Source organism: Tribolium castaneum, chromosome 4, assembly GCF_031307605.1.
Source record: "Tribolium castaneum strain GA2 chromosome 4, icTriCast1.1, whole genome shotgun sequence".
Classification (NCBI taxonomy): Eukaryota; Metazoa; Arthropoda; class Insecta; order Coleoptera; family Tenebrionidae; genus Tribolium; species Tribolium castaneum.
Window position 1 is genome coordinate 7,090,575 of NC_087397.1, and position 24,674 is coordinate 7,115,248.

General features: G+C 35.4%; 1 protein-coding gene and 1 long non-coding RNA gene across 9 annotated transcripts in view; one reads left to right on the forward strand and one right to left on the reverse strand.

The window, feature by feature from the left end:
- Positions 1–20,239, reverse strand: part of Ubx (ultrabithorax) — a 103,839-nt gene extending 83,600 nt beyond the window's left edge. For 5 of the 8 annotated variants that reach the window (XR_010333649.1, XM_008203015.3, XM_008203013.3 and 2 more), the window contains exons 1-2: positions 20,100–20,239; positions 12,476–16,313 (exon numbers count right to left, since the gene is read on the reverse strand). Coding sequence is in view for 7 of the 8 variants with exons in the window: in XM_008203015.3 (XP_008201237.1) it covers positions 12,476–13,112 (637 nt within the window). In the remaining variant the exon portion in view is untranslated. Of the gene's footprint in view, positions 1–12,475; positions 16,314–20,099 lie in introns of those variants that run through there. The other 3 variants (XM_064355973.1, XM_064355971.1, NM_001039408.1) reach the window with 3 other exon arrangements.
- Positions 20,240–20,283: 44 nt separating this feature from the next.
- LOC135265862 (uncharacterized) overlaps positions 20,284–24,674 on the forward strand; it is a 68,540-nt gene continuing 64,149 nt past the window's right edge. Inside the window, exon 1 of the long non-coding RNA XR_010333710.1 lies at positions 20,284–20,363. This is a non-coding gene — a long non-coding RNA (uncharacterized LOC135265862). The remainder of the gene's footprint in view (positions 20,364–24,674) is intronic.

The window sequence follows — 24,674 nt, forward strand, 5'->3', positions numbered from 1 at the left end:
AAAACAGATTCGCATTTGGTGTGGTGTGCGTTTATTTATGCGTTTGTCCCGTGGATTTACATAATTGAGAATTAAAAAACAATGAAACGTGGCGATGAAAACAAAAGTGGGGTCCCATTGTAGCTGTCGACCGTGATGAACTTATCTCTTTTAAAAAGTGTAAAATTTGCCGACGGTGGACGTACCTCTATGGGTGTACATTTTTAAGAGCTTTGCAATTTTTACCTGAAAAGTCGACGACCGAAAAAACGGCCAAACTCATTGTGTAGTAACGGCTCGACCTTGCTGTTTTACGATTTGTTTTCCACTCTCATTGAAAAGTTAGTTCTTTGGTGCAATAAAACTTGGCTAGGTCGTGCATTCGTTACAGGTATTCATCAACAGCCAGCTGTCGCAAAAATTGGGAAACTCGGGCGATTAGCAGGAAATTTCGAATTATATCAATTCAATTATTGTGTAACTGGTTGAATGGAACTAAGGATGCGAAACGATTGGGGAAGCGGTTAGTTTGGAGTCCACACCGCGACAAGGATAGTATTAATTACTGGAGGATTAATGTGATATTGATCGAGGTGGGATTCTGCGAAGCTGAGTTTGGCCTGAATTAAAATTCGCAACCGTACGAAATGAGTATTATTCCGAAGCTGATTTATTGGAGTGTAATTGAAGATAATTTTCGAGTTACGTCCTCGCGGCTGAACCTTCTCGTGGCGCTAGAAATTTTCATATTTATAGCCGAGTTGCCATAAAAACAGCAATTTTCTTAATAGACGTCAAATGATATACGTGGTTGATACCTCCTGGACAAGTAATTGAATTACGTCGCAAATTAAAGATGAATTTCCTGCCAATTACCATAATTATAATTACGCAAATCGCATCGGCAACAAGCTGCCCGGCTGAAATTGCGCGCCCGTCTTCGAGCTAATTAAAAAACCCAATTAGGTTTGCCTATTTGGCAAAATGATATTGCGAATTAAAGTAACTCTTCTCGCGTTAATATATTGCAGTGGAAACAATCGTCGCGAAGTTTTATTGCTCATTCAATCGGCACTTTCTTAGGTTTTCTCAGCGGCAAATGGGTGTAAGACAATAAAACCTGATGCATTGTGATTGTATACGACAGAAGGAATCTGTGTGATAAAAGACAGCCTCAAATTGAGACGCAGACTTAAATGCAAATTTAATTGCTGTCTTTTATTCCTGAAACGCTTGTCGATGTTTACGAGGTGACGAAAGGAAAGCCGGCAACGCCGGACATAACTCAGATTGATGATCTCTTGGCCCCCTCCATGACATGGGGTTGCAGCGGCCATTACCGACCGCTCTTGCCGCGCACACCTCAATCATGGTCAAGCACCCCGCGGATGGGACGACTGCTCACTTTCAACCACAACACAAATCAAATTTGCAAAAAATACAAAAAATACAAAAAAACAAAACACTTCAAACAAAAATTCTCCTTGCAATTTTGGAAAAATTGAAAAGCCGCATTTTGTTAGTGAAAGTCTGCCAGATTAATATGTCTGAAATTTTATTGTTACAAAAGTGTCATCGGCGTAATTTAAGTTTCCGTTTGGACTATTAATAATTCCGCAGGTTGTAATTTCGGATAAGTGGAGGTGAAATTATTGACTATTTTTGTGTCAACAGGAAAATTATTTTTTCAGTGAGTTATGTCTCAATTGCAACGAGGAAGTTGGCAATAAATTCCAAATTCGAGAATAAGATTCCCAAAAATATCCTTGCAGCGCAATCAAAAATAAAATTTCTCATTCCCTATTTTAGCTCCCTTTACGGAAAGTTTTACGGAAGATTTGAAGTTTTATCATTCGACGGCTGAAATACTTCAATGAATTCAAATACTAAAAATTTGGCTCAAAAAATTTTGCTTGTGGGCTAGTTACCTTCAATAAGTTACTTGTTACCGTAGGTTTTACCTAAAATTTTAAAGTTTTATTTGGATTTTGAATAAATTTCATAACAACTTGATAGGTAATCAAGATATTAGTGCCCTTTTATCGCCATTAAATATCTATTATCTCTAGAATTTTTAAAAAAAGAGCAGAAATTAAGTATTTTGGCCCTTTTTTCCAAAATAAGTAAATACATAAACAAATAAATAAAAATTGAAAATTCTAAATAACAATACGCAATTAAGATCATTAAAAAAACATAGGAAAAAAGTGGAGAATTGATAAAATTAATAATAGTAGAGTATACTTAATAATTATTAATAATAATAATAATAATCATTGTCAAATGTATTCCTGATTTTTCAGCTTATTTTTCACAAATATATACTTTCGCTTGAAAAACGTCCTACTCGTAAAATAAGTAAGTACTCAAAAAATTGAAAAATAATTATTTTTTAAATGCTGGTTTAAAATAATCCCACAAAACTTGAATTTTTATCTCAAAATAGTTATTTATTTAATGAGTTTGGGTGTAAATCGGACGCTTTATTTCACGAGTGGATTTTTAAACCACGAGTGAGAACGAGTGGTTTATCATCCACGAGGCGTAATAAATGAACCGATTTACACAAAAACGAGTTGAATACAACATTTTATTCTTCGAAATAGACTCAGCAAGGCTTAAAATTGCTTTAAATTTGTTAAAAATGATCTGACGTTTCGTACTGAGAAATGCCAAACAGTTGTCAATACTTCCTTACACAGGAGAAAAACCGTAAATTTTGACAGTGTTGAAGAATAAACTTGTTTAAGCGCTCGAAAAAGGTAAGTATATGTGTTACATTTAACGCCATTTTTGACCCTTTTTTTTGTTGATAATCTTTGACAAAATTAGAGAAATAAAACATGCATAAACCCTTCAAAAAACGTAAAAATTACTTAATTCAGCGTTTTTTTAGCATATTTTTTAACAAACATTCCCAAAAATGCATTCTTTTGTGTAAAAACTGTACCAAAAAACCAAAACGCACCAGTAGCATAATACTTTCATTTTCGATTAAAGTTGTAATCTCAGAAACGTGTTCAAACAGAAAAAACATGTTGGTTTACTTTTGACCAAATTTAGCCGATTTGGCTAAAAAAAATAATAAAACGCACCAACATACGCAAAACAATGTAATTTTCGACGTGATTTATGAAAACAAAAAAAAATTCTGAATAAATACTCAGAAAAAAATTGAAAAAGTTTAAATATACCTAAAAGTTTAAAATGTAAAATTTACCTAAAGTTCAGCCATTGTTATTGATCTATTTACCTTGGATAGGCATATACATTTTATTCTAGAATTAAGTAAGTAAAAAACTGCCCTAAATAAACAAAAAAAATTCCGGTCATAAATTAAGATTGTTTTTGTTAAAACTACAATATTTTTTTTTAATTTGCCTTTAAAAATTTTTGTTTATGACACTCTAAATTTTGTTATCACTTATTTAAATCACGTATTAAAATAATTTTAAGTACCTATGATACTCATTTTGTTTTTCTTACGCCCGGTATTTCAGTTGATGGTTAAACTAAAAATAATCTGGTTAAGAATTTATTTCTTGGTTTGGCGTAAAAAATAAAAAATCGCTAAATATTTGTCTATAGCTCCAAAATTTGTATTCTTTGATGCCCATAATATTGAATTAAAAATTATACAGTGTCGAGGTAAACGTTTTAGCGGAAATTTTTGTCCGAAAAGAGTAAAAAATGGTCAAAACGTGTGTGAAGATTTCTCTTGTGTGCCGGTGGTCTTCCGCCTATTACTTAACATTGTCTACGTTTCAAATGCATTAGAAAAGGTCATTTTGTCATGAAAAATCGGATCGTGCAAACGAGCCGGTAATCACCGCAAATTACGTCCTGCGCAATTGAAACGGTCTAGGGTGAAATATCCCTAATCTTGGCGAGAATAACAGCGTGCTAGTTGACTTATCAGAGCGTTTATTTTCTTCACGTATTCGATTAAAACAAGAGGGTAAACGTCGCTTAAGCTACCGAGAACGAGAAGGAAAACAACGTTCGTGTGAGAAATTTTGATTTACCGTCCGAGCAGCGATGCTATCGCAAATTCAGATTGAGCCTAATAGAATAGCCTGGTATAATCCAGCGACGTTGGTGGTCGTGTATATGCCTATTATATTAATAACACTTTGCCTTATTAAAAATGCATTAGGTCGTTTATTTATTGATTTAAAACGGTGGGTGGATTGTTTTGCACTCGTATGCTTGCTTGCACGAAGTCGATGCATTTATCTCTGTTGTATCGAAATTGTAGATCGCGCATTTTTAGCCACATAATTGAAAGTGTAGCACTTTAATGAAACGTTTCGGAATTATTTATCGTTCGTGCGGAATCATTAAACTTGGCAGAAAGTAAAAAGCACTCCCGAGCCTTAATTCCCTCTTATTTCTCGGCCTGATCGGATCTAATTGTAATATCACTGCACTTTTCATCTCGCGCCAATAAATCGCGCGATTAAAATCCAATTAAAGTCACGTCTCCCGTGTGGTCGCAAAAATCCGCTCTCACAGCCGAATTTGTAAAAAATCGCAGCGCGAGCACGTCCATGTCGGGATAAAATTACAAATTCCTGCGGTTTGCCCACGACAACACATTCGCCGATTCACTAAATTAACCTCCAGCATTAAGAAAATTATTAAATGCGTCCATCATAAACGGACTTTATTTTATTTTACATTCATGCCGTGCATGTTACGCAAACTACCATTCTTCCCTTGCAGACAGGTAAATTACACGGTATGAGCCTCAATTTTTGAGGTTTATCGAAGCATCGCCTACATTTGTTAATTCAGAATTAATAATACGTCGGCTGCGCCATCAAATTGAAATTAAAAACAGCTCGGATTTAATAAATTGGCTCGTGAGCTCGAACGAAAAATTGGCACTAGTCTAGCGTGGACTAAAATAGAAAACGAACGCAAAATACTACGAGAAAAATTGTATAGTAAATGAAATACAGAAAATAATAAGTAGGTGGCCCCTTAGACACATCACACGTGTTTTACTCGCTACACCGTGTAAACGTCCAGAAAATATCAAATATCCGCGACTGCTTGCGCTGCAGTCTTGTTGCAATTTTGCGTCCTCTCCCGACTTTCTTTTCACTTTCGTCCCAGTGTCTATAAAAATCCCCACTTGTGTCTATTATCTGCCGACATTAGAGGCGCTATCTCGGCCCGTTTCAGCCCCAGTTTAGTACCGTGCGCTATGTCAGAATTAAAAAGGCTTTTGCATCGATTTTGATTGTTTTCAAGCGAGCCATAAATGTCGGCGAGAAAAACACGGCTTCGATTAATTCCTCATGTTGCTTATGGCTCTCTCTTATGGTTAACATCTATCAGTTCAACTAGAAGCAGAACCGGCGGAACACATCCTAGAGCAGAGCTGACTGCCTTGATTCATGACCTGTCGCCGCGCGCTGTAATGGAGCCCCTTCCTCGTTTTACCCCCGACCCGGACAGGCCAAATCCCTGAAGTCTCTATACCGAAATGTTTATGGATTTTTTGAGCGAGTTATGAACTCGGACACCAAGCACTTTATCGAGAGAAAAAAAAGAGCGAAATTAAATAGGTTTTATCACGGTAATTATGTCGTTTGCTCTAATAGGAAAAATGACCACAACACGAGAAATACTCCAGTCAAGAATTTACGACATTTATTGGCGATTAATCATATTTATTGTCATTCAATTTTTTAATGAATTAATTTATGTATTTATGAGATCGTTAAATTTTTATCCGTTTGTGGGTTAGAGTATCTCAAGGATAAGCCAATTATTGCTTCCATAAAAGACCAAATTTATCGCTCAGTTCCTTAAGAACGATTAAAACATTTTTTCGAATTGTTAGAATAGCTGCACACTAATTTTGCGACGACTTTCTGAACATGACACCACATTAGGCACAAATAAATAATTCAACAAATTTTTAACCGACTTTCAGGTTTGGAGAGTAGATTTTTAAAGTCAAATGTGAAATTAAAGAATTTTAGATTTTTTGAAGTTCTGATATTAGAAAGTCTTAGATAATTCCTTTAGAAATTTTTTTACGATCATGTGTGTTTGCGATGTTCCTATAGAGAAATAGACTTACTTATGTCACAATTATTTTGACTTTAAAAATAAATAAAATGTGGGACTTAAATGGTATAGATTAAAAAACTGAATTTTAGTACTACTTCAACAGTCTAGGTAACATATATTCAGTGAGCAGCAGAATTATGAAATAAATTTAATATTTTTTTTGCTTCAATTGTTTATTGTACGAAAGACGAAAATGTTATCATAATTAAAAAAGAAAAATTTTCTATGTATGATTTTATTTTATGTGACTACATACCTTAATAATTAAAAAAAACACTGCTTTAAAAACAATATTATTGGATAATTAGAAGTAATTTTCAGAGGATAAGCTATAACCAAAAAAAAAATCGTCGTAGCAGACTGTCATTTAAAAAAATCCCAAGTGAGTAAAATTTCAAATAGTTGAAAATAATTATCAAAAAGATATTTGACTCATCCCTATATTTTTTCAAAAAAATACCTATATCTACAGTAAATATCTATTAATAAAATTATTCTATAACTGTGCTACTTCGTAAGATCTTACATAGGTAAGCACACTAACGTTATGAAAAAAATGTTAATAAGTTTGCAAAAACGTTACTTTTATCGTTAAATCAACGCAAAAATGCCCACAAAAATAACGTAATTTGTAACGTAAAACAATAACGTTTTTTTAACAAGTAACTATTTAAACAATGTTGCAACGCAATTACAAATTCAGTTTTTTTGAAACGTTAATTATACGTTTAAAGCAAACATTAGTAAATAGGTTTATTAATAACGTTAAAGTTCTTTTACGTTTTTTTGGTAAATACAACTTTAAGTAAAGACGTATTTTAAACGTTAAAAATTAATAAAAAGATTAAAAATGGTTTTTAAATTAAGTAACATAAACGTTAAAAGAAAACGTAATCATGCGGTTGCATTTTCAACATATAAGGTTGTATCAACCATTGTTAAGTTAAAAAAATCGTTATATTTACGTCTGTGTGCTTGTTGGGTATTCTCTCTAAGTACGACAATACCAAATAAGACCTTTAGTTTGTCTTTAGTGAAAAATGCTCCACGTGAATTTTGTCAGAATTAGCGCCCATCACCATGACCTAGGTCCTTGTGTCTAAACCCATAACTTGGATAAAATACCACGAAAGCCGTGCCAAAAATGCAATTATAAATCTGATTTGGGACAGTAATTTTGGCCCGAAACCAATAAATATTCCCCAAGTCATCACGAAAGCCAGTTAATTAAAAAACAAATATCACATTGCAATTTTGATTTCGTCCTTGCGCGGTTTGAGTCAGGATTATTTACGTGAGTTTTTCGCAAACACTTGTAGTTTACAGTTTGGACATGTTAGCGATAACAAGTCGGTACTTTGTGGTGATTTAGAAGCAGCAAACAAAGTGTTTTGAATTCGGGTTGTGTGCGTTTTCGGCACCTTGGTTTTTTCCCCCTGTCCTAATAATGAAGGCAATAATGTGTAAAATATAAACAGAGCGCAGATAGCCGATATCTAAACCTCGCCGTGTTTGTATAAATGAAACGGCGCCATGCTTCACTTGTAACGACTATTAGCAGCGTCCCTGAATTCAAGTTAGGCACGAACTCGGTGTTAGACCTCTGATAATTTCGACGGTTATAATTCCGCGTCGTGAGAAAAGAGTGGAAAACATAATAGATCACGGCGGGACGTACGTTTCCTAAGACCGGCATGATTTATCAGCGCGTTTTTCCGATCCGCTAATTAACTAATCCGGACGCGGATGCGCCAGTTGGTGCGTTCGGACGAATAGGTGATTTGTATGCGAATGCCCGCCGTAATAATCGAGTGATTTTTCCGAAAATTGCACTCACTGCACCACAAAAAAACGGTGTTAACTTTGGGCCCAACGCGGCCGGACTAACGGACAATTCGCTCTCCCCTGTAAGTATAGTCTTCAGGGTCGCCATTAAAAACTCGCTTTGTATAATAGCGAGTCCTTGCCCTATTATTACGTTCACGAATTTCCAAAGCTCTAGGGCTTTAGCCTCGATACTAATTAGAATCGGCCATAAATCCGGCATAATCGAATTATTCGCGTCCGGTGAAGTTTTCGCTTTTTTCGGACAAACAGTTCAGGTATCGGACGAAAATTTATGGGTCTTAGCAACCGTTAGAACCGACCTAATGTCTTTATTTGGATGCCACAACATAATTATCGGCCTGTGTTTTCTACGAGGAGAAAAATTAATACGGGATTTAGGCTCGAAGATGAAATTCTATGGCGAGATGTAAATCACCACCGGACAAAAACCATTGATTAATGGCTTAATTACTAGACGAAAATATTAAAATAGTTGGCGCAGTTGCCACTGTGAGCACTCTCAACTTGTTATTCATGACCGGAGAGCTAAGTTATGGCCAGATTTGTGTGTTTGCTGTGTAGATTTGATAATTGCAGTTCATGAGAGACCACCGTGACCTCAATGAGTACTATCTTCATTCAACTCTTCAGCATTATGCCATAAAGGCGGAGTAATAGCTTTGTTATGATACCTGCTCCATTACGGACAGTAATTTTATTATTCCACTTCGATTCGCAGCTTCTGGCTTTGTCGGAATTACACGGATACGGTATTTGACACGAGTTTAGATAAACTCGAGGGATTCACCCACGAAATTCCGGCCCACGCGCTTTCGTTAACATATTCGATGAGTTTTTATTACTTAATTTATTAACCCAGAGATCCATCGACAGATAAACGACCACGAATTAGCGAAACGAAACTCGAACTCACACAAAAAATTACAACAAACAACTAAACACTGCTAAACATATTTCGAAAGAAACCGGCGCTCCTTTATTATTTACGATGTTTCCACTTAAGTTCGTCAAAGAAAAATACATTCAACAAACACAACAAAAAATTAAGTTGATGTACAGTCACCCAAAATGAAAATGACGCGTCCAAAACGCGTAACCTATCATCCTTTGAAATGATTGAGGATTTTTTTGGAAATTGTTGGTTGGGACAAATGACAAATAAACCAATTATTTTAAAATTAGTAGCGACGTGTCAACACCCAAAAAATAATGTTGTTTGCAAATTCATTTGAAGATTAATTGAAGATTAATTAAAATCTTCCACAATTATTTTTATTCTTCACAATTCTTACGGAATAATGTTTTTGCATCAAAATGATAAATGAATTGAATTTCAGATTTTGTGTTTTATTGGCTCGGTTTATTTTGGAAGTACCTACCTAAATAAATAAAAAACCGTATTTAAAGGCTTTAAAAAAGTAAAAAATAACTCCTTTTGCGACCGAATTTTGTCATCTTTCAGTCTACTCTTGACGAAATCTTACCCAAAAACAAACAACTTGGAGAGAAAGTTTCAATTTATTTTTGTAATTTTTAAGCCCATTTTGTCAAAATGCCACCAATTTAGATTTATTTTCTGGATCTTAGCGTTTTTTGATCAAATCTGATTAAAAAATGTACGGTAGGCGTGTTTTTTATGGACGCGTCTTTTTCATTTCGGGTGACTGTACACTTTTATATCAACTACTGCCAGTTGTTTCTGGACTATAATTCCAGTAGTAGGTGTAAGCTTGGTTTAGTTAAAATAAAATTTACATTTTTTACACGATTTAATGAATTGTTTTAGAGTTTTCAAAGCAAAAATTGCCAGCTACCAACTTCTTCTACGTTTCTAATAATAATTAATGAGAAAAACAAATAAGCTGCGTCCATTAATTAAAAATGAATCACAATGTCTAAGAAGACATACTTTCAACTTGTCTCCTAAAGCGATATACAGTTTCGTATTAACATACGAAATTTATGTAGTAACCACACGCAATATGCAATTTTAGTTTCATTTTTGCTAAAAATGAATAACAACTTTCCATAAATCAGCGTTTATTTATATCAATATATATCCATATAAATATAATGATCAATAAACTAAAAATAGAGAAATGGCAACCATAAATACAAACACTTCATGCATAACAATCTAATTTTCCTCAAACACCCACTAAGACGACGCTTTAAAATTAGCCCTTTTTGACTGCCGTTTCCGGAAACGGCAAAAATCGATGCGGTTTCATGTGGAGGCAAGAAGGCGCGTTCGTCCGAAAGCAACCCCCGTCGGGTGCATTTTCGTCCACCTATGAATCATTCTCACTTGGCCGTTTATCAGTTTCAGATCGGTGCCGATTTCGTCACAGTCGAACGAGAAACAGTGAAACATCCCCGAATGAGACACCTGACCTACGCTAATACCTTGGTGGAAGAAACAAGCAAATGTTTTTGGTGCGGTCCGTAGCGAGCAAAATACAAAAGGGGGTGTAACTGACTGGGCCACGGTAATACGTCATCGCTCATCCGGACTGAGTCCGGCACAATTCGGGACAAGTCCGGGACTCCGGCGCGGTAGACGAAGGAATTATCATGTGAATGAGGAAATATACAGAGTGGAACGCTCTCAAAGTCTTATACGAAAAATAAGGAAGCGCTCATATTGAATGGCACTTTTTGAACAGGCGAGGGTCGGCCCCTTGTACCTGACGGACCCCTCTGGTTAAATTATGAAAGTGGATGAGGGCGCCATCTGAGTGACGTGCCCAACACTATGGGATCATGTTACAGTTGCCAATTTTTTTTAGTCAGGAAAAATTTGAAAAATTTTGGTACTTTTCCCATTTCCGTCCTGTTATGTTAATAAAATGAAATAAAATAAAAGAACGTTGTAGCTTTATGCAAATTTTGCGAATTTATGATGTTGTTATAGAAGATTGAACTTTGACATACGAGTTTCTCTAATAAATAAAATCCGTCGGAATCATCTCCGAACACGCTTTTAATCGTCCTCCCTGTATAGCGCGATAACATAAGTGTAGTAGATCGTGCGTTGGCGGCAATAGCGCTAATAAATCAAACTATAAATAAAAACAATTTAAGCAATCGGCGGCCCGTGAAAACCACAGCCGCTTCTTCAATCAATAATTCTTCAGCGACGTTGTAGTAATTTCGAAAAGATATACCTTTGAACATTAGAGTTCGCCATCAACTCATTACTCTCCAGCGTATGAATAGAGCGTCTCGCAATAACGACCGAACGAAATTTTTTGTCGGCTCGTTAGCGATGTCCTCCCGAAATATGAAACGACCTTAACCAAATTATATTCCATTGACCCAAGACTTGAGAATTACGAACGCCGAACTCAAAACACGGATTATTTTGGTCAAAGCGGACGATTTTTTTACGGGAATATAGGACGTGCTCATTTCAAAGGCGTCTAGACGGCCAAATAGGCGAACAGCTGATCGTCCCTCGTGCTCTGACAAGGACCCGATTTGTTCGACGAGGACGAGAACAGAGAAATTCGACTGAGGGACAGAGATGTGGCAATTCAACCCTGATTTTACACGCACTTGACTTCGCTGCAGGTTCAACATTTACATAACTTTGAGGTGCGGACATCGCGCGCACGGGCCAAAGGGCAACAATTAGCACAAAAAATTTTGTTTATTCAAATTTATTTTATTTTGCAATAGATAATTAAGTAGTTCCAGCGGCAATAAATAAGGCACAAATTATGAATGACAAATCATTGAAAAAATAAACAAAATTTATGGTGTTGTACGTCGGCAACTTTAACATTCCCAAATAAATTACTAATTTAACGTACTTTACTATCGACTGAAATTATATAAAATTTTAATTTTAGAAAATAGAGGAAGCAGACGACGAAGATGAATCACAAATAATAAAATAAAACGGTTCGTCATATTGTGCCAAGAAATTTATTTTTGAATCAAAGAATACCCACCAGAAATTTAGGAAAAATAGATACAGATAAATAATTTATTTAATCATTAATATAAATCATTTTCCGGACGACTAGAAAGATATTCAGTTAAAAAATCGTTTACAAACTTACTAAAAATCTGTTTTTCGGCAAAACTATTTAGAACATTTATTATGTAAAAAGTTCGTTTCTTAATTAATTATTATTAACTATTATTTTTTTAATGGAGATATAAATAAAAAAAGTCGTAACTAAACATACTGTCTTTAAATATAACTAGTTAATAAAATCGTAACTTGAACCGTGGTGGTCCAAAAAGTAGGTACAATAAAAACCCGGAAACAAACAGTTTGCTCGAAATTTTTAAAAAAATCTCCCGCCAAAAAAATTTATTCTTGACTTTTGATTCGCACTATGTGTTTAGAAACGACTATTATTTTCACGTTTGGTATTTTGAAATGACATTTTTTTAGTGTCACAGCAATGAATGAAACATTTTTGGTTTGTGCTTTTGAAATGTTACAGTGTGGTGCACGTTTGAACGGCGTGCGATTCGGCCGGAGTTAGCGCGTTTCCTGCAAATAGCGTCCGCAGCAGGAGTCCGTAGGCTTAGACCTATCACCAACCTGCAATGGCCATCCAGGGGTAAAACGTGTGGTTGGTCTGCTGGTGTATCTGCGTGCCAACGGGCTGCGAAGAGGTCGAGTTGATACTGCAGGGGTTATTCCACGAGAGCGAGTTGCCCGTCCGTCCTGCGGCCGCCCCCGGACTCGAGGCCGGATCTCCGCCGACGAGCCCGACCGACCCGTAGCCAACCCTGGAGTCCGGCGTGCATGCCGCCGGCCTGACCGGCCCCGTCAAACTGTTCGTGAGATTAGCGCCACCGCCAGAAGTCGCACTTTGCCAAACGTCCTTGACCGCGGCCGCCGCCACCACCGAGGCGTATCCGTTCTGGTCGGCGTTGCCTTTGGAGCAGTCCGGCTTCGAGTTGGAGGAGTAGTTGGAGTTCTGCTGGCCCTCGGAGGAGTAGAGCTTGCAGGCGGCCGCCACCGAGGCGTCGTACGGCGAGTCCTGCGGGGGCCGCGCCTGCAGGTGGTGGTGGTGGTGCTGGCTGGAGGCGTACGGGGACATGCCGAGCGACAGCGGGAAGGAGCGGTAGGCCGCCGCCGCCGCCGCCGACTGCTCGTGGTGGTGGCCCGCCACCGACCCGCTCTGGTGGTGGTGGCTGCCGTAGAAGCCGCTCTGCTCGAAGTAAGAGTTCATGCTGGGGGCGGCACAAGTCACTCGACACCGGAACCGGACATGACAGTCACACGATTATTATTATTGTTATTAGCGAGAGTGATAAGGTGATAAGAGCTCGCACGAGCACACCACACAGCAGCTCGCTCCGGAATGCACACGTTGGCTACTTTGCTCGCGGATGGGAACCCACTGGAGCTCCGGAGTCTGCTCCGGCCCACACATCCCGGCCCATCGCTCCCCTCTCCCCCCACTCCGGACGAGCACGCGGCTCATTATTGCAGCTACCTGTATTGTCGGCCGATCGGACACGGTCGCACCTAATTAGCGCCTGACCGGCTTCTCCAAAGGCTAGGTTTCCTCCAGAAGGGTCGCGAAGGCCGTAATAACCCCTAGAGCACGTGCTTCTACACGAAGACGCTCTAATGGAAGGGATCATACATGAACCAATAGCAATTGAATTCGTCACAGCCTTCAAGCATTGCGCAAGTGGCCCCCAACGAGACGAAGAGGGGAGGCGCGTGGCGCCAGCTCTCGGACAATTGCTCAACCTTTCAAAACGACACTCTTGCCGAAACGAGCAACATCAATTGCCAATAAAAGATAAAACGACCATCACACCACCAATATAAACAAAATCATCGAAAAGTAAACGCTACATTTAAAATACTCTGATTCCGCTGCCAAACCCTCAATATATTCACCGTTAAAGTACAAAAAGGAAAGCTTATTTTATTTATTATTTTTTTGCATTCTGCATCACAATTTTAATGTCTATTTGGTTTGTTAAAACAATTAAATTCACAATTTCTAAAAACAGTACGTAATTTTATATTAATATTCAACTAAAACAGTAAGATTTATTGACGACGGGTAGATAAGATCTTGTTCTGTAACTTTTCATCGCACTTGATTTTTTAGGCAACAAATCAGACTCCAACCGCTAAACAAGTTAAAATCAAAGAAACACTCCATTTTTTTAAATGTTTTTAGGCTGTATAAAGAGCGGTATGCATTCAGCCCTTTGTTACTGCTTCAGGTACCTATTAAAACATTCTCGCTTTTTTGACTTCATCTTACACTGTACCATGTCGGTATAAAAACCAAAGCTAAAGTTAATTGTTGCTCATTTTCGAGTAAGGGTTTTAATATACTACCTTAATGTACCTACTTTTCTGTGTTCCCAAAATACAATAAACTTAAATTGCATTTGAATGAATGTGCTTTTGTAAATTTTACTGCCCGAAAAACATTCAAACTAATAAAACTAAATTATTTTGGACCGTTTTTTCTTCGTGCACATACCTAATCCAAATCAAATCTCATCGAAAAATACTCGTACCCCATTCCAAACGGATTAATTAGTTCAAAAAAATTATAGAAGTGTCTCTACTGGAATTATTCTAACTACAAAAATCTCCCAACAATAGTAGATCTAGGATCTAGGTATGTATAAATATTTTCTTCAAACAAATAAAAACAAATAATAATGTAATAAATTTCTATTCAGTAAACAGTAAAATTATTAACAACCAATAATAATTTAATGTTATCCTGATAATAGGTAGTATATACTACAATGAGTCGTCAATAACAAAATAGGAAAAAGCCCGTCCGGGTGTTTAAATAAATCCCTTTTGCTCTTATCCTCTTGTCGTTACTGAATGGTTGAGGTTCCGAGGGCGGGGACGGAAAAAGGCCAGATTATTACAGTTTACACAAACCAGTAGTAAAAATTTTACGGCATTGGCACGCTCCTGGCACTTTATGGAGTGGCGGTGTCATAATTTTGCCATGGTCGTAGGTGACATTTACGATCACTCAAATCGTAATAAAATCAACTTTTATTGCTGTCTTACCTCCTTGCATATTGAAAGTGCCGAACTTGACACTTTCCAAACACTTCTCGACATAAGGATGAATTTGGCCGAACGAAAGTTTATTGTATTTTTACGAGCACATAATAGCTACTATAATAGCCGGTAGGTTTGTTCTACGTGTTTTATACCAAAGATAAGTCATTCCTGAGTGATAATTTTATAATTTGATACTTTTTCCTGCTTAAGTACTAATTTTATGTTGCAATAAAACCAATCTACATAACATTAGAACGCCATAAACAATTATAATTAATTTTATGTTTCGGCATGGTTCTCATTCCGAGATTTATTTATTTTTAAGTGACTATACAACACAGATTCTTCAAATAAACGATCAGCGGACGGCTTCCGGAATTATTACGATTATTCGCCAAGATATAGGTAAGGAGAAACATGTTTTGTTTACGCAAGTATACAGATAAAATAGATAAAATATTGATGTAAAACACGTCCCACAGAATTACATTGCTAACTTAATCAACTATAAACCTTGTGAATAATAATGGAGCCATTACATAAACAGTTATGTGGATGGTTTTCAAAAACGAAATTTATTTCAACGCACACGTGCCGCTGAAATATTTATTTCAAATGCCAAGACTTTTTAATAGAGAAAACGGAGCTTTCAAGCTTTGTCATTGTGTGCAAAATGGCGGCCACGACGTCTTTCACTGACAAAGTCTATTTACCTAGCGAAAAATTTATTACCACCGCAAATCGTTAAAGTCCTTAGACAGTTCACACTTCAGAATTGATGCGTTAGGTGAAAAATTTGAAAACCGATTAATTAATTAAATGACTAGTATTTTGATAAAACTTCGTTCGAGAAGCTGGACCCATAACTAACGTTCTTTCGGAGGCTTATCCTATGTTTGTTGTCCTTCCTTAACCAAGATAATGATGAGTTATTACAGCCATAAGAATAGTTTATTATATGGTCAAAGTTGGACCCATTTATTTGTGTGAGTGATCTCGCAACAAATCCTAATTTTGCCTGAGATTATCAAACCGTGCCCTAATTATTATAATTATTATGTAAAACAGATTCTAAACGCACGAATTTTGATTAGAAGACAGAATTAGGTGTTAAAGGTGTTATTTACTCGATCCCAGATTAGAAAAATGATTGGCGGCTCTTGAGCAATTACTTTTATCCGTGTAATCCTCGTCTCTTATCAGATAATAACCCATCTCGTCCCAGCGCCATCATTCCGCTTTCCATCAGGCTAATTTCCCCCTAAACGCTCTGGAAGTGCACCATTGCAATTTTCATCTTAAGTTAATTATACCATTGTAAAGCTAACGAGATAGTTTTTGCCTCGGTTGGATGCTGCAGCTCTACCTGCAAGAAAAATCCGGAATGAAGGTCGTCCGGTTAAAATCCGGAGAGCTTCGAGCGGACGCACTCTAGCAGCCAGTAGCGGAACTAAGTGGCAAAAGCGCAGTTACCATATTCCGAAAACATTTACAATCAATACGATGGGAGTTTTATGGTCTATAAGAAGTCGTTGCTGCACGGAACGGCTTGTAAAATGAGGCACAAATGTTTCTACTTGCGATAAGGTTACGAAATAAGCTCCAGTTATGTGTTTACTCGCCCTAAAGAACTTACTTATTATTAAAGCGCACTTTCACCTTAGCACCGGATTATTTCAACAACTCCGGTAACTTATTAAGAAATTGTTGGGAAACCTAACTCTTAAATTATTGACGTATCCATTTACCAAATTTGCATCTAAAGTGGCTAACACGCTGATTTGATGGCTAATTAATAAAAATAAATAAATAAAATAAAACGACTTTTTTAAGGAAATTTATACAGAGGTGGATTCACTCATTATGAATATTTATGGCCGACGTTCGTAGAAATGTCAGTCGTGACGAAAACAAAGCAAAGGTCATGACCCAGCAATTATCAAGCCAATTGAAAAATATGGATTTAATATAAACAGAGATATTATTCAATTTATTAAACGAACGATTTGTCTCGGACGGGAAACGATTTTAAGTTGGGCAAAAGTGATTTTGATAAAATCGTAATTTGGTTAAAGTGTTCGAGTCGCGTTTCCGAAAGGCTCTTTATGCAGCTGGGGATAAATCGTACCTATAGGGTGGGTATAATATCTACTACGTAAAGCACCCATCGCAGTATCGTAATGAGGCTTGTTAGTAGTTAGTAAAAGTGGTAACGGCGCGTTAAAATGTCGTAAAGCGGCTTTTTATTAGCCGTAAAGTTCCTCTAAGGTCGAGAGGTTCTTATGGCTGTTAAAGACTTGCTTCGTGCAGATGTCTGATTTGGCACTATGGCACGTAAACAATTATTGTCTTTTTATGCCACTTTTACGGCCAATAAGACGCGATGTGTATAGGGGAGAGACGTTTTAAAACGTCCAAAGTGACAACCAATTGACCAACAAATTACCGCATTTTTGGGTGTGGGTGACTAAATTTTATTGCAGTTCGTTATCGCGCGCACGCATAATTATTTATTTAACTACAAATATAATTAGTTAACAATTCAAACGCATAAATCAAAAATTAATTTGCCGATAAGCATCGCACCGCATTGCTACCGGTTTATTTCCAAAGCAAATAAACACAAAGCACTGAATAAAGATTACACTGTTTCAGTTCGTGAAAAGCTAAACAAACAATGCTCCTATACAAGGGCTTCCGTCTGAAGGTTGCACTGAAAAACTTGCTACTCTGCTTCGGCTATTTTCAGCGGCGAAATCAAAGCTTATTCAAACTGGTCACGTCGCACCACGTCGTATATTAATTTCCCATATAATAACCTGCGCTTTTTCATACGGGATTCTAGTCAATTAGCACGAAATTTCAGAGAGATGCGCTCTAACCGCAAAAAGCCCACGCTGAGAAGCTCAAAGCGAACATTTTTTTACAAAAAGGCGCAATAAAATTATTTTGGACAAAAATAAACCAATTAAATATTAGTTTAATTCGCACAGTATTTACGAAAGAAATGAATGAGAAAGAAATGTGCAAATTAAAAATTGAAACTAACACAGAATCATGAAAAGTCTTCGTAGACTATCCAGATTTTCAGCTAAATAATAAATTTCAGTGCTTACAGTTACGTGAAAATTTAAGAATTTATTTTTACACAATTAATTATTACTTGGCCAATTATTTTTTTATTTTTATTTTATTATTTTAGCTTACCTACATCTACTTATTTATTAATAATTATACTATAATTTTTGAGAGGTTAAGTTGAAACTAGACTTTGCCTCCTCATGCCCGCGTGTAGGGAATATTTTTAATTTAGGTATATTTTTTTTCTTTTTTTTTGCTATGTAAACATTTATTGCCTTTTATTATTTTTTAATAAGTACGTATTAAGTATAGGTGTGAAAGAATGATTTCCATCTAGTCGCCTGTGAAAAGACGCTTTATAGACCTGGCCAGTAAGCATACAGACGTAAAATTAACGTTTTTTTAACGTTACAAGGGTTGATATAACGATATACGTTGAAATTCACAACGTTGTTATTTAGTTGTATTATTACGTTTTCTTTCAACGTTTATGTTACGTAATAGTTTAAAACCAGCTTTCTTTTTTTACCAATTTTCAACGTTTAAAAAACGTTTTAACTTAAAGTTGTATTTACGTAAAACACGTAAAAGAACTTTAACGTGATTAATAATTGTATTTACGAACGTTTGTTTTAAACGTATAATTAATGTTTAAAAAGAATAAAATTAGTTTTTATGGCACTGTCTAATGTTAAACTTATAATCGAACGTTATAAAATGTCGTGAAACAAAACCAATTGTATAAAAAACGTAAAATATATAGAAAATAACTATTATAGCAATAACTGCTCTTGTATCTATTTTTGACAATTATTATAAAATATAAAAACTGATATAAAAAATCAGAAAAATCAATTAAAAAAACTTTCTGAATAAAAACAGTTTTTTTTAATGTTGCATGTTGACGTTGACTATTGGTTTTGTATTTTCTATAATTTTACGTTGTATTCTAGCGTTACAACCTCGTTTAAAAAATTGCCTACTAAAAAAACGTGAATGTCTAACTTTGCAAATAATGTTATTTCCGTGAACATTTTTGCGTTGATTCAACGACAAAAGTAACATTTTTGCCACCTAATATCAACGTTTCTTCCTTTATGTTATTTTTACGTTGTTGTGTTTACTTATTAAAAAGTCTCCAATTTGGAAATAAGCTTCGATAATAAAAGTTTTTTGGACAGATTAGTTGTATTTTTACGAAATTTTTAAAAATGAATTTTACATAAACAATTAAAAGTTAACTAGATGAGAGTTTAATTTGCAAAGTGAACTACCGATTTATAAGATATTTAATGGAAATTAAATTTTAATTCTTGATTAATTTAAAAAAGTATAATTATTAGATAACAACTTAATCGAAATTAGTTTAATTAGCCAAACAACCAAAAAATTAATAATTGTCTGTACAAATTTCACAACATTTTTTACAGAATGTAAATAAAAATTAATTCTCGACTCGGACTGGTTTAATTTGGACACGTGATCAATTAATTTGTCGTTTTCTATAAACCAACACTTTACTAAAAAAAAAATACAAAAAAATTAGACAAAGTTATAAAGCAAGTCTTTTAGTTTACAAATGGCCTCAATGAATGCAAATTCCTTAAATACGGCCAGATTTAATTATCTCAGCGCTTACTTAATTTATGAAGCGCCTGCACTTATTGTGGAGTAAATACTAAAATAAATTGCAATTAAAACACGTCTTTAGTGCGTTTAAAATATCTAAAGTGGCAACCCTTATCATTACAACTTGCTATAATTACCGTAATTACAATTTACGACGTATTAATTATTAACATTACGTTAAGGCGAAATTATCTCTCCGGTTTACACGCAGTTATTGAAATTAATTAAGCAACAAAGTGTTATTTTAAATAATTTGAGCAATAATCGAATTCCCTAAAGCGCCTTCCATTCTTACTTCCCAGAATGCATTTCGGTCGGTTTAATGGCCGCCGCCTGTCTTTTGTCAGAATGAAAACATGCCGAGGAGGCGTGGCTTGGTCTAGCCTCGCACCGGGCCCATCACCGCCAGCAATTCCCAAATAAAACTGTGTTAAAAACTCACCGAAATCGCTCGTTGCTGGCACTAGGTCAAATCTCTTTCCGTAAGATAGAATTTCGTTGGAAAAAAATCGCGAAAAAGTGTGGGAATTTGTGGAATCACCTCATTTCGATCGGAAACAACTGAAAGATGCGTGGCTGCGGCGGCCATATTGAATGCTTTCCCCTACCCGATCCCGTGCAGTAAAGAAAATCTAGATTTATTTTGCTAGAATGCGATTTTAGCTAGTTTCGTTTTTGAGGCGAGTTTTTTTTGTTTTGTTTTTTGGTAAGTGCCGTTTTGGAAAACGTAGAAGCTGAGTAGGGTTTGTAGTGTTTGTTATTACAACATGGCGACGTGCATGAAACGATAGACTTTGAGAAGTAGAAACGTTGTGTTTGTTTCGATTTCAACCTTATGCAATTTTCACGTATTAGGGCGTTGGGGAAATGGCCGAAATCAGATGAACCGTAAAAATTATTTATTCGCCGTTTTTGGCGCTCATAAGACTTGCAAAAGAGGTAATCTTGCTAGTAATTCATGCAATTTAGACTTGGATCTTCCCTCCAACTTTTGCGATGTTTTATACATGACTTGGGAGCTTTATCTACGCTTTACAAACACAAATCTGTGCAATTATTTCACAGAAGCGCTAAATAATTATGGATTCTAAGCATTTGAGGCTACGATAAATTTTCCTTATTTTTATTGGCTGTAAATACTTCAGTAGGTACGCTTTCGATAAACAATAAACCTATCCTTGGCCTCACTTACTGAATTTATATCCTTTCGGTGAAAATGCGTGAATAGCACTTCCTCTAAACCCCCAACACTTGATCTCCTGCGTTTAATTTATTACACCTTATCTGATTATTTTCAGGCAATAATTAAAACCGTGTTAAAGGGAGCGCAAAGATAACGCGTTGATTTTTCGCGATAATTTTTCAATTTTATCATAAGAGAATTTATTATACTCAAGATTTTACTATAGCGTGTTAAAATGACCTCAGGTGGTTTAAATAAATCGGTGAATATAATTTAAATACACTTACACACTTAATGAAGTTAAAATTAGAGGCGGAATATTTATTCATGATTCTACTTAATTAATTTAGGGTTACCCCTCTCATGTAAAGTGATTTAGTTTTGGCTGTACTATAATTATAATCCTTTTTTTCAAATAATTGTCAATAAAGATCATACTTAACTATTTTAATACTTTGTTTCACAAATAAAATAGTCTAAAAAATTTTTTTTCGACGAGATATCAAAGTAAAAAACAATAACTGTACCTACACTAAAATAAACCAAAACTAGAACAAATACAAAAAAAACATATATATATATATATATATATATATATATATATATATAATATTAAACAAGCAAATAATATAATTTTTAAATAGTACTAAAAGAAAGGTAGATATACGAGGATAAATTGAAAAGTCTCCGGCCTAGCTAGGGCGTTTTTCTTGGATTTTTTGTTTTAGCTGGTCCAGCAGGGAAGCATAATATGGGCCGTTGATTGTTTTTCCTTTTTCCAAATAATCTATGAAAAGAATACCCTTAGCATCCCAATACTGACTTTTCCGGCCGACCGAAGTGTTTTCGCTTTCTTCGGAACGGGTTCCCCCTTTGCAGTCCATTGTTTAGACTGCTGTTTGGTTTCGGGTGAATAATGGTGAATCCACGTCTCATCTACAGTTATAAATCTTCGTAAAAAATCCACCGGATTGTGTTGTAAGCGGGCCAAACACTCCTCAGAAATCATTTTTCTAATCAATTTTTGCTCTGGTGTGAGCAGTCGCGGCACCCATCGCGCAGATAACTTTCTCATATCCAACACTTCAGTTAGGATGTAATGTACCCGCTCCGTTGAAATGCCCACAGCTTCTGCTATCTCTACCAATTTTGACCGGCGATCATTCAAGACAATTTTATGGACTTTTTCTACAATTTCTTTGCACGTAGCGGTTTTTGGTCGTCCTGAACGTGGTGCATCTTCCGTGCTTTTACGACCACGTTTAAAGTCCGCGACCCAAGTTTTAATTGTCGTGTAAGAAGGAGAAGAGTCGCGCAATGTATTGTCCAGTTCAGATTTTATATCCTTTGAGGATAGCCCTTTAATAAAAAAATATTTGATCACTGCACGAATCTCAGTTTGCTCCATTGCGTACAAACACCAAACTACATCGAATTCAAACAACTGTCAAATAATTATTATTTGACCGATGTTTTTGATATTCCAAGGCACGACTAATAAAACATGAAAGAATATAATGCCATAATAAAATCTGCCAAATTTGCATCCTATCTAGGCTAGGCCGGAGACTTTTCAATTTATCCTCGTATGTGTCCTAAATACTACTAAAAAAATGTAAAAAATAATAATAATAAAAATAAAAATACAAAATGAAAACAAAACACCAAAAGAATAATTACTAAAGTAATAAAAATTTTTACTTCATTTGGTTTTTAAATCAGTTTACTGTCAATAAATTTTGTGTCAATAAATGGTCCCATTTTATGTCTCAGTTTGTTTATGACATGAAAACTAAATATTACACTTGTCCGCACCTTAGACACCTCATCAAAAATAACCAAAAATTTATTATTTTTGGTTTTAAACATTTTTGAATTTTATAGCACATTAACAAATTATCTACAAAATTAATGTTTAAAAGTGAATAATTTTAAGTGCAGTTGCTGGAAAAATAAAAATAGACCTCGTATTTTAACATTTTTTCGTAAAGAAACAACAGGAAGACATTTCCAGATGAAGCTGATGACACCTATGTTTGCTCAATATTGAAAAATAAATTTTATAAACTACATACCAGAAATTTAGATTAGGTAGAGAATTTCAAAGTTTTAAAATAAAAATACGGATTACAAGTGTGTAATTCATGTTTAAAAAACCTAAAAACACAGTTTTATAATGTTTAAGTCTACATAAAGTCTACATAGGTCTAAATATAAAAAAATCTGAACTGTAATGATGATTATAAAATCAAAGAAAACCTATAAAATTAAAATCAGAGATCAACTGCATCAGTAAAAAAAAGATAAGTAGGTAATACAATAACAATTTGGACTCAAAATACTGAATTCTAGAAATTCGTACAATAATTTTGGTAGTTATATTTTTTATTTAACTATTTTTGCAATTGCAAATTTGCTCGAAAACTATTAAACCGAGAATAATGATCTTTTTTGAAGAAGATATATAAATGTACTGGGTACCGAAAAACACTAAAAATCTCGCAAAAACTAAAATTCGAAATAAATGAAATGAAACATTAAAAAATCGAACCAATAGGTTTTTACTGTACTTTTTACAACTTGAAGGGTTGTAAAGAAATTTAGAATAAAAAGCATATTTAAGTGCGGTTTTACGAAAATTAAGCTAAGTATTTTTGAGGAACAAGGTGTGAAATTTAAGAATCTGGAGCAGAAAATAAAACCTAAAGTTGTAACGTAAAAAAGTTTTATTGATTTCGGTGATTTTATGATTATTTTAGGATCATAAAAAATTAAATAGTAAAAAATAACAGTTCTAGCATCATCATAGGATCCTGCAGCTCTATAGAAATCTACACACTCAAGGAAAAAAAATTACAAATATCAGCATGTAATCTTTATTTCGTAAAATACAAAAACTTGAATTTTAGAAACATAGAAATCCGGATTTAAACTTTCCAGTGGGTGGTATATATTTTTTTAAAGTAAAAAAACACAAAAATAATCAAAACAGAAACAAATAATTCTCAGAACAGAAAACAATTGAAATAATAAAATCTACAAAATCTAAATTTTCTCGTAAACTGTAGGTATTTCTGTCACGTTTAAATAAAGAAAATGGTTACCTTTTTTACCTTAAATGTTTTAATCGAGATCAAATTGGCGGCCAATGGCAATTTTCTGTGTTTAATTAATAGGAATTTGTAGGTAATTATTATTTTTATGAACAACATACGATGGGCATTCAAAATGTTATCACCCGGTGTGGCCACAAAAATTGTAATCCTGTTTTTTCCCAATTTTAAATTTAGTCCAAATCATAATAATTTTATAGCTACTTTTAAAAATGATCCCGAATTCTGTTCAATTTCATTGAATGGCTCCCACTTGAGGTTTCCTGACGCCACTGCTGAATACATCTAGCAAATAACACGTCATCTCATCAATTTCCCTAATTTCCATTTTTGTGCGGTTAAGTAAGAAATCAAGCAACATATTCAATCGCCAATTAATTACTCAATAAAACAGAGCCGGAATGGCTCGGGGCCCCTCATTTCCATTCCTAGGCTCGCGATTTCTCACATTTTGAGCCGACTTTCCGCCTCCGCGTATAAATAATCGAGTCAATTAGGTTCGTGATTGTAAAAATTCCTTCGTTCGCGTAAAAAGTAACCGGAATGGTCATCTTGGGCGTAGGAACAGTCGTGGAAACGAGCCACCGAAATCGAAAGGGTGTCGAGCCGCAAGGGACCGGTTGGGCGCCATTTTAGTGCGCTCTGCTCCATGTTATGTTCCGTTTATAGACCAGAATAGCGCTTTATAAACCTGTGCCGAAGCGCAAAGGGCGTCGTTTTC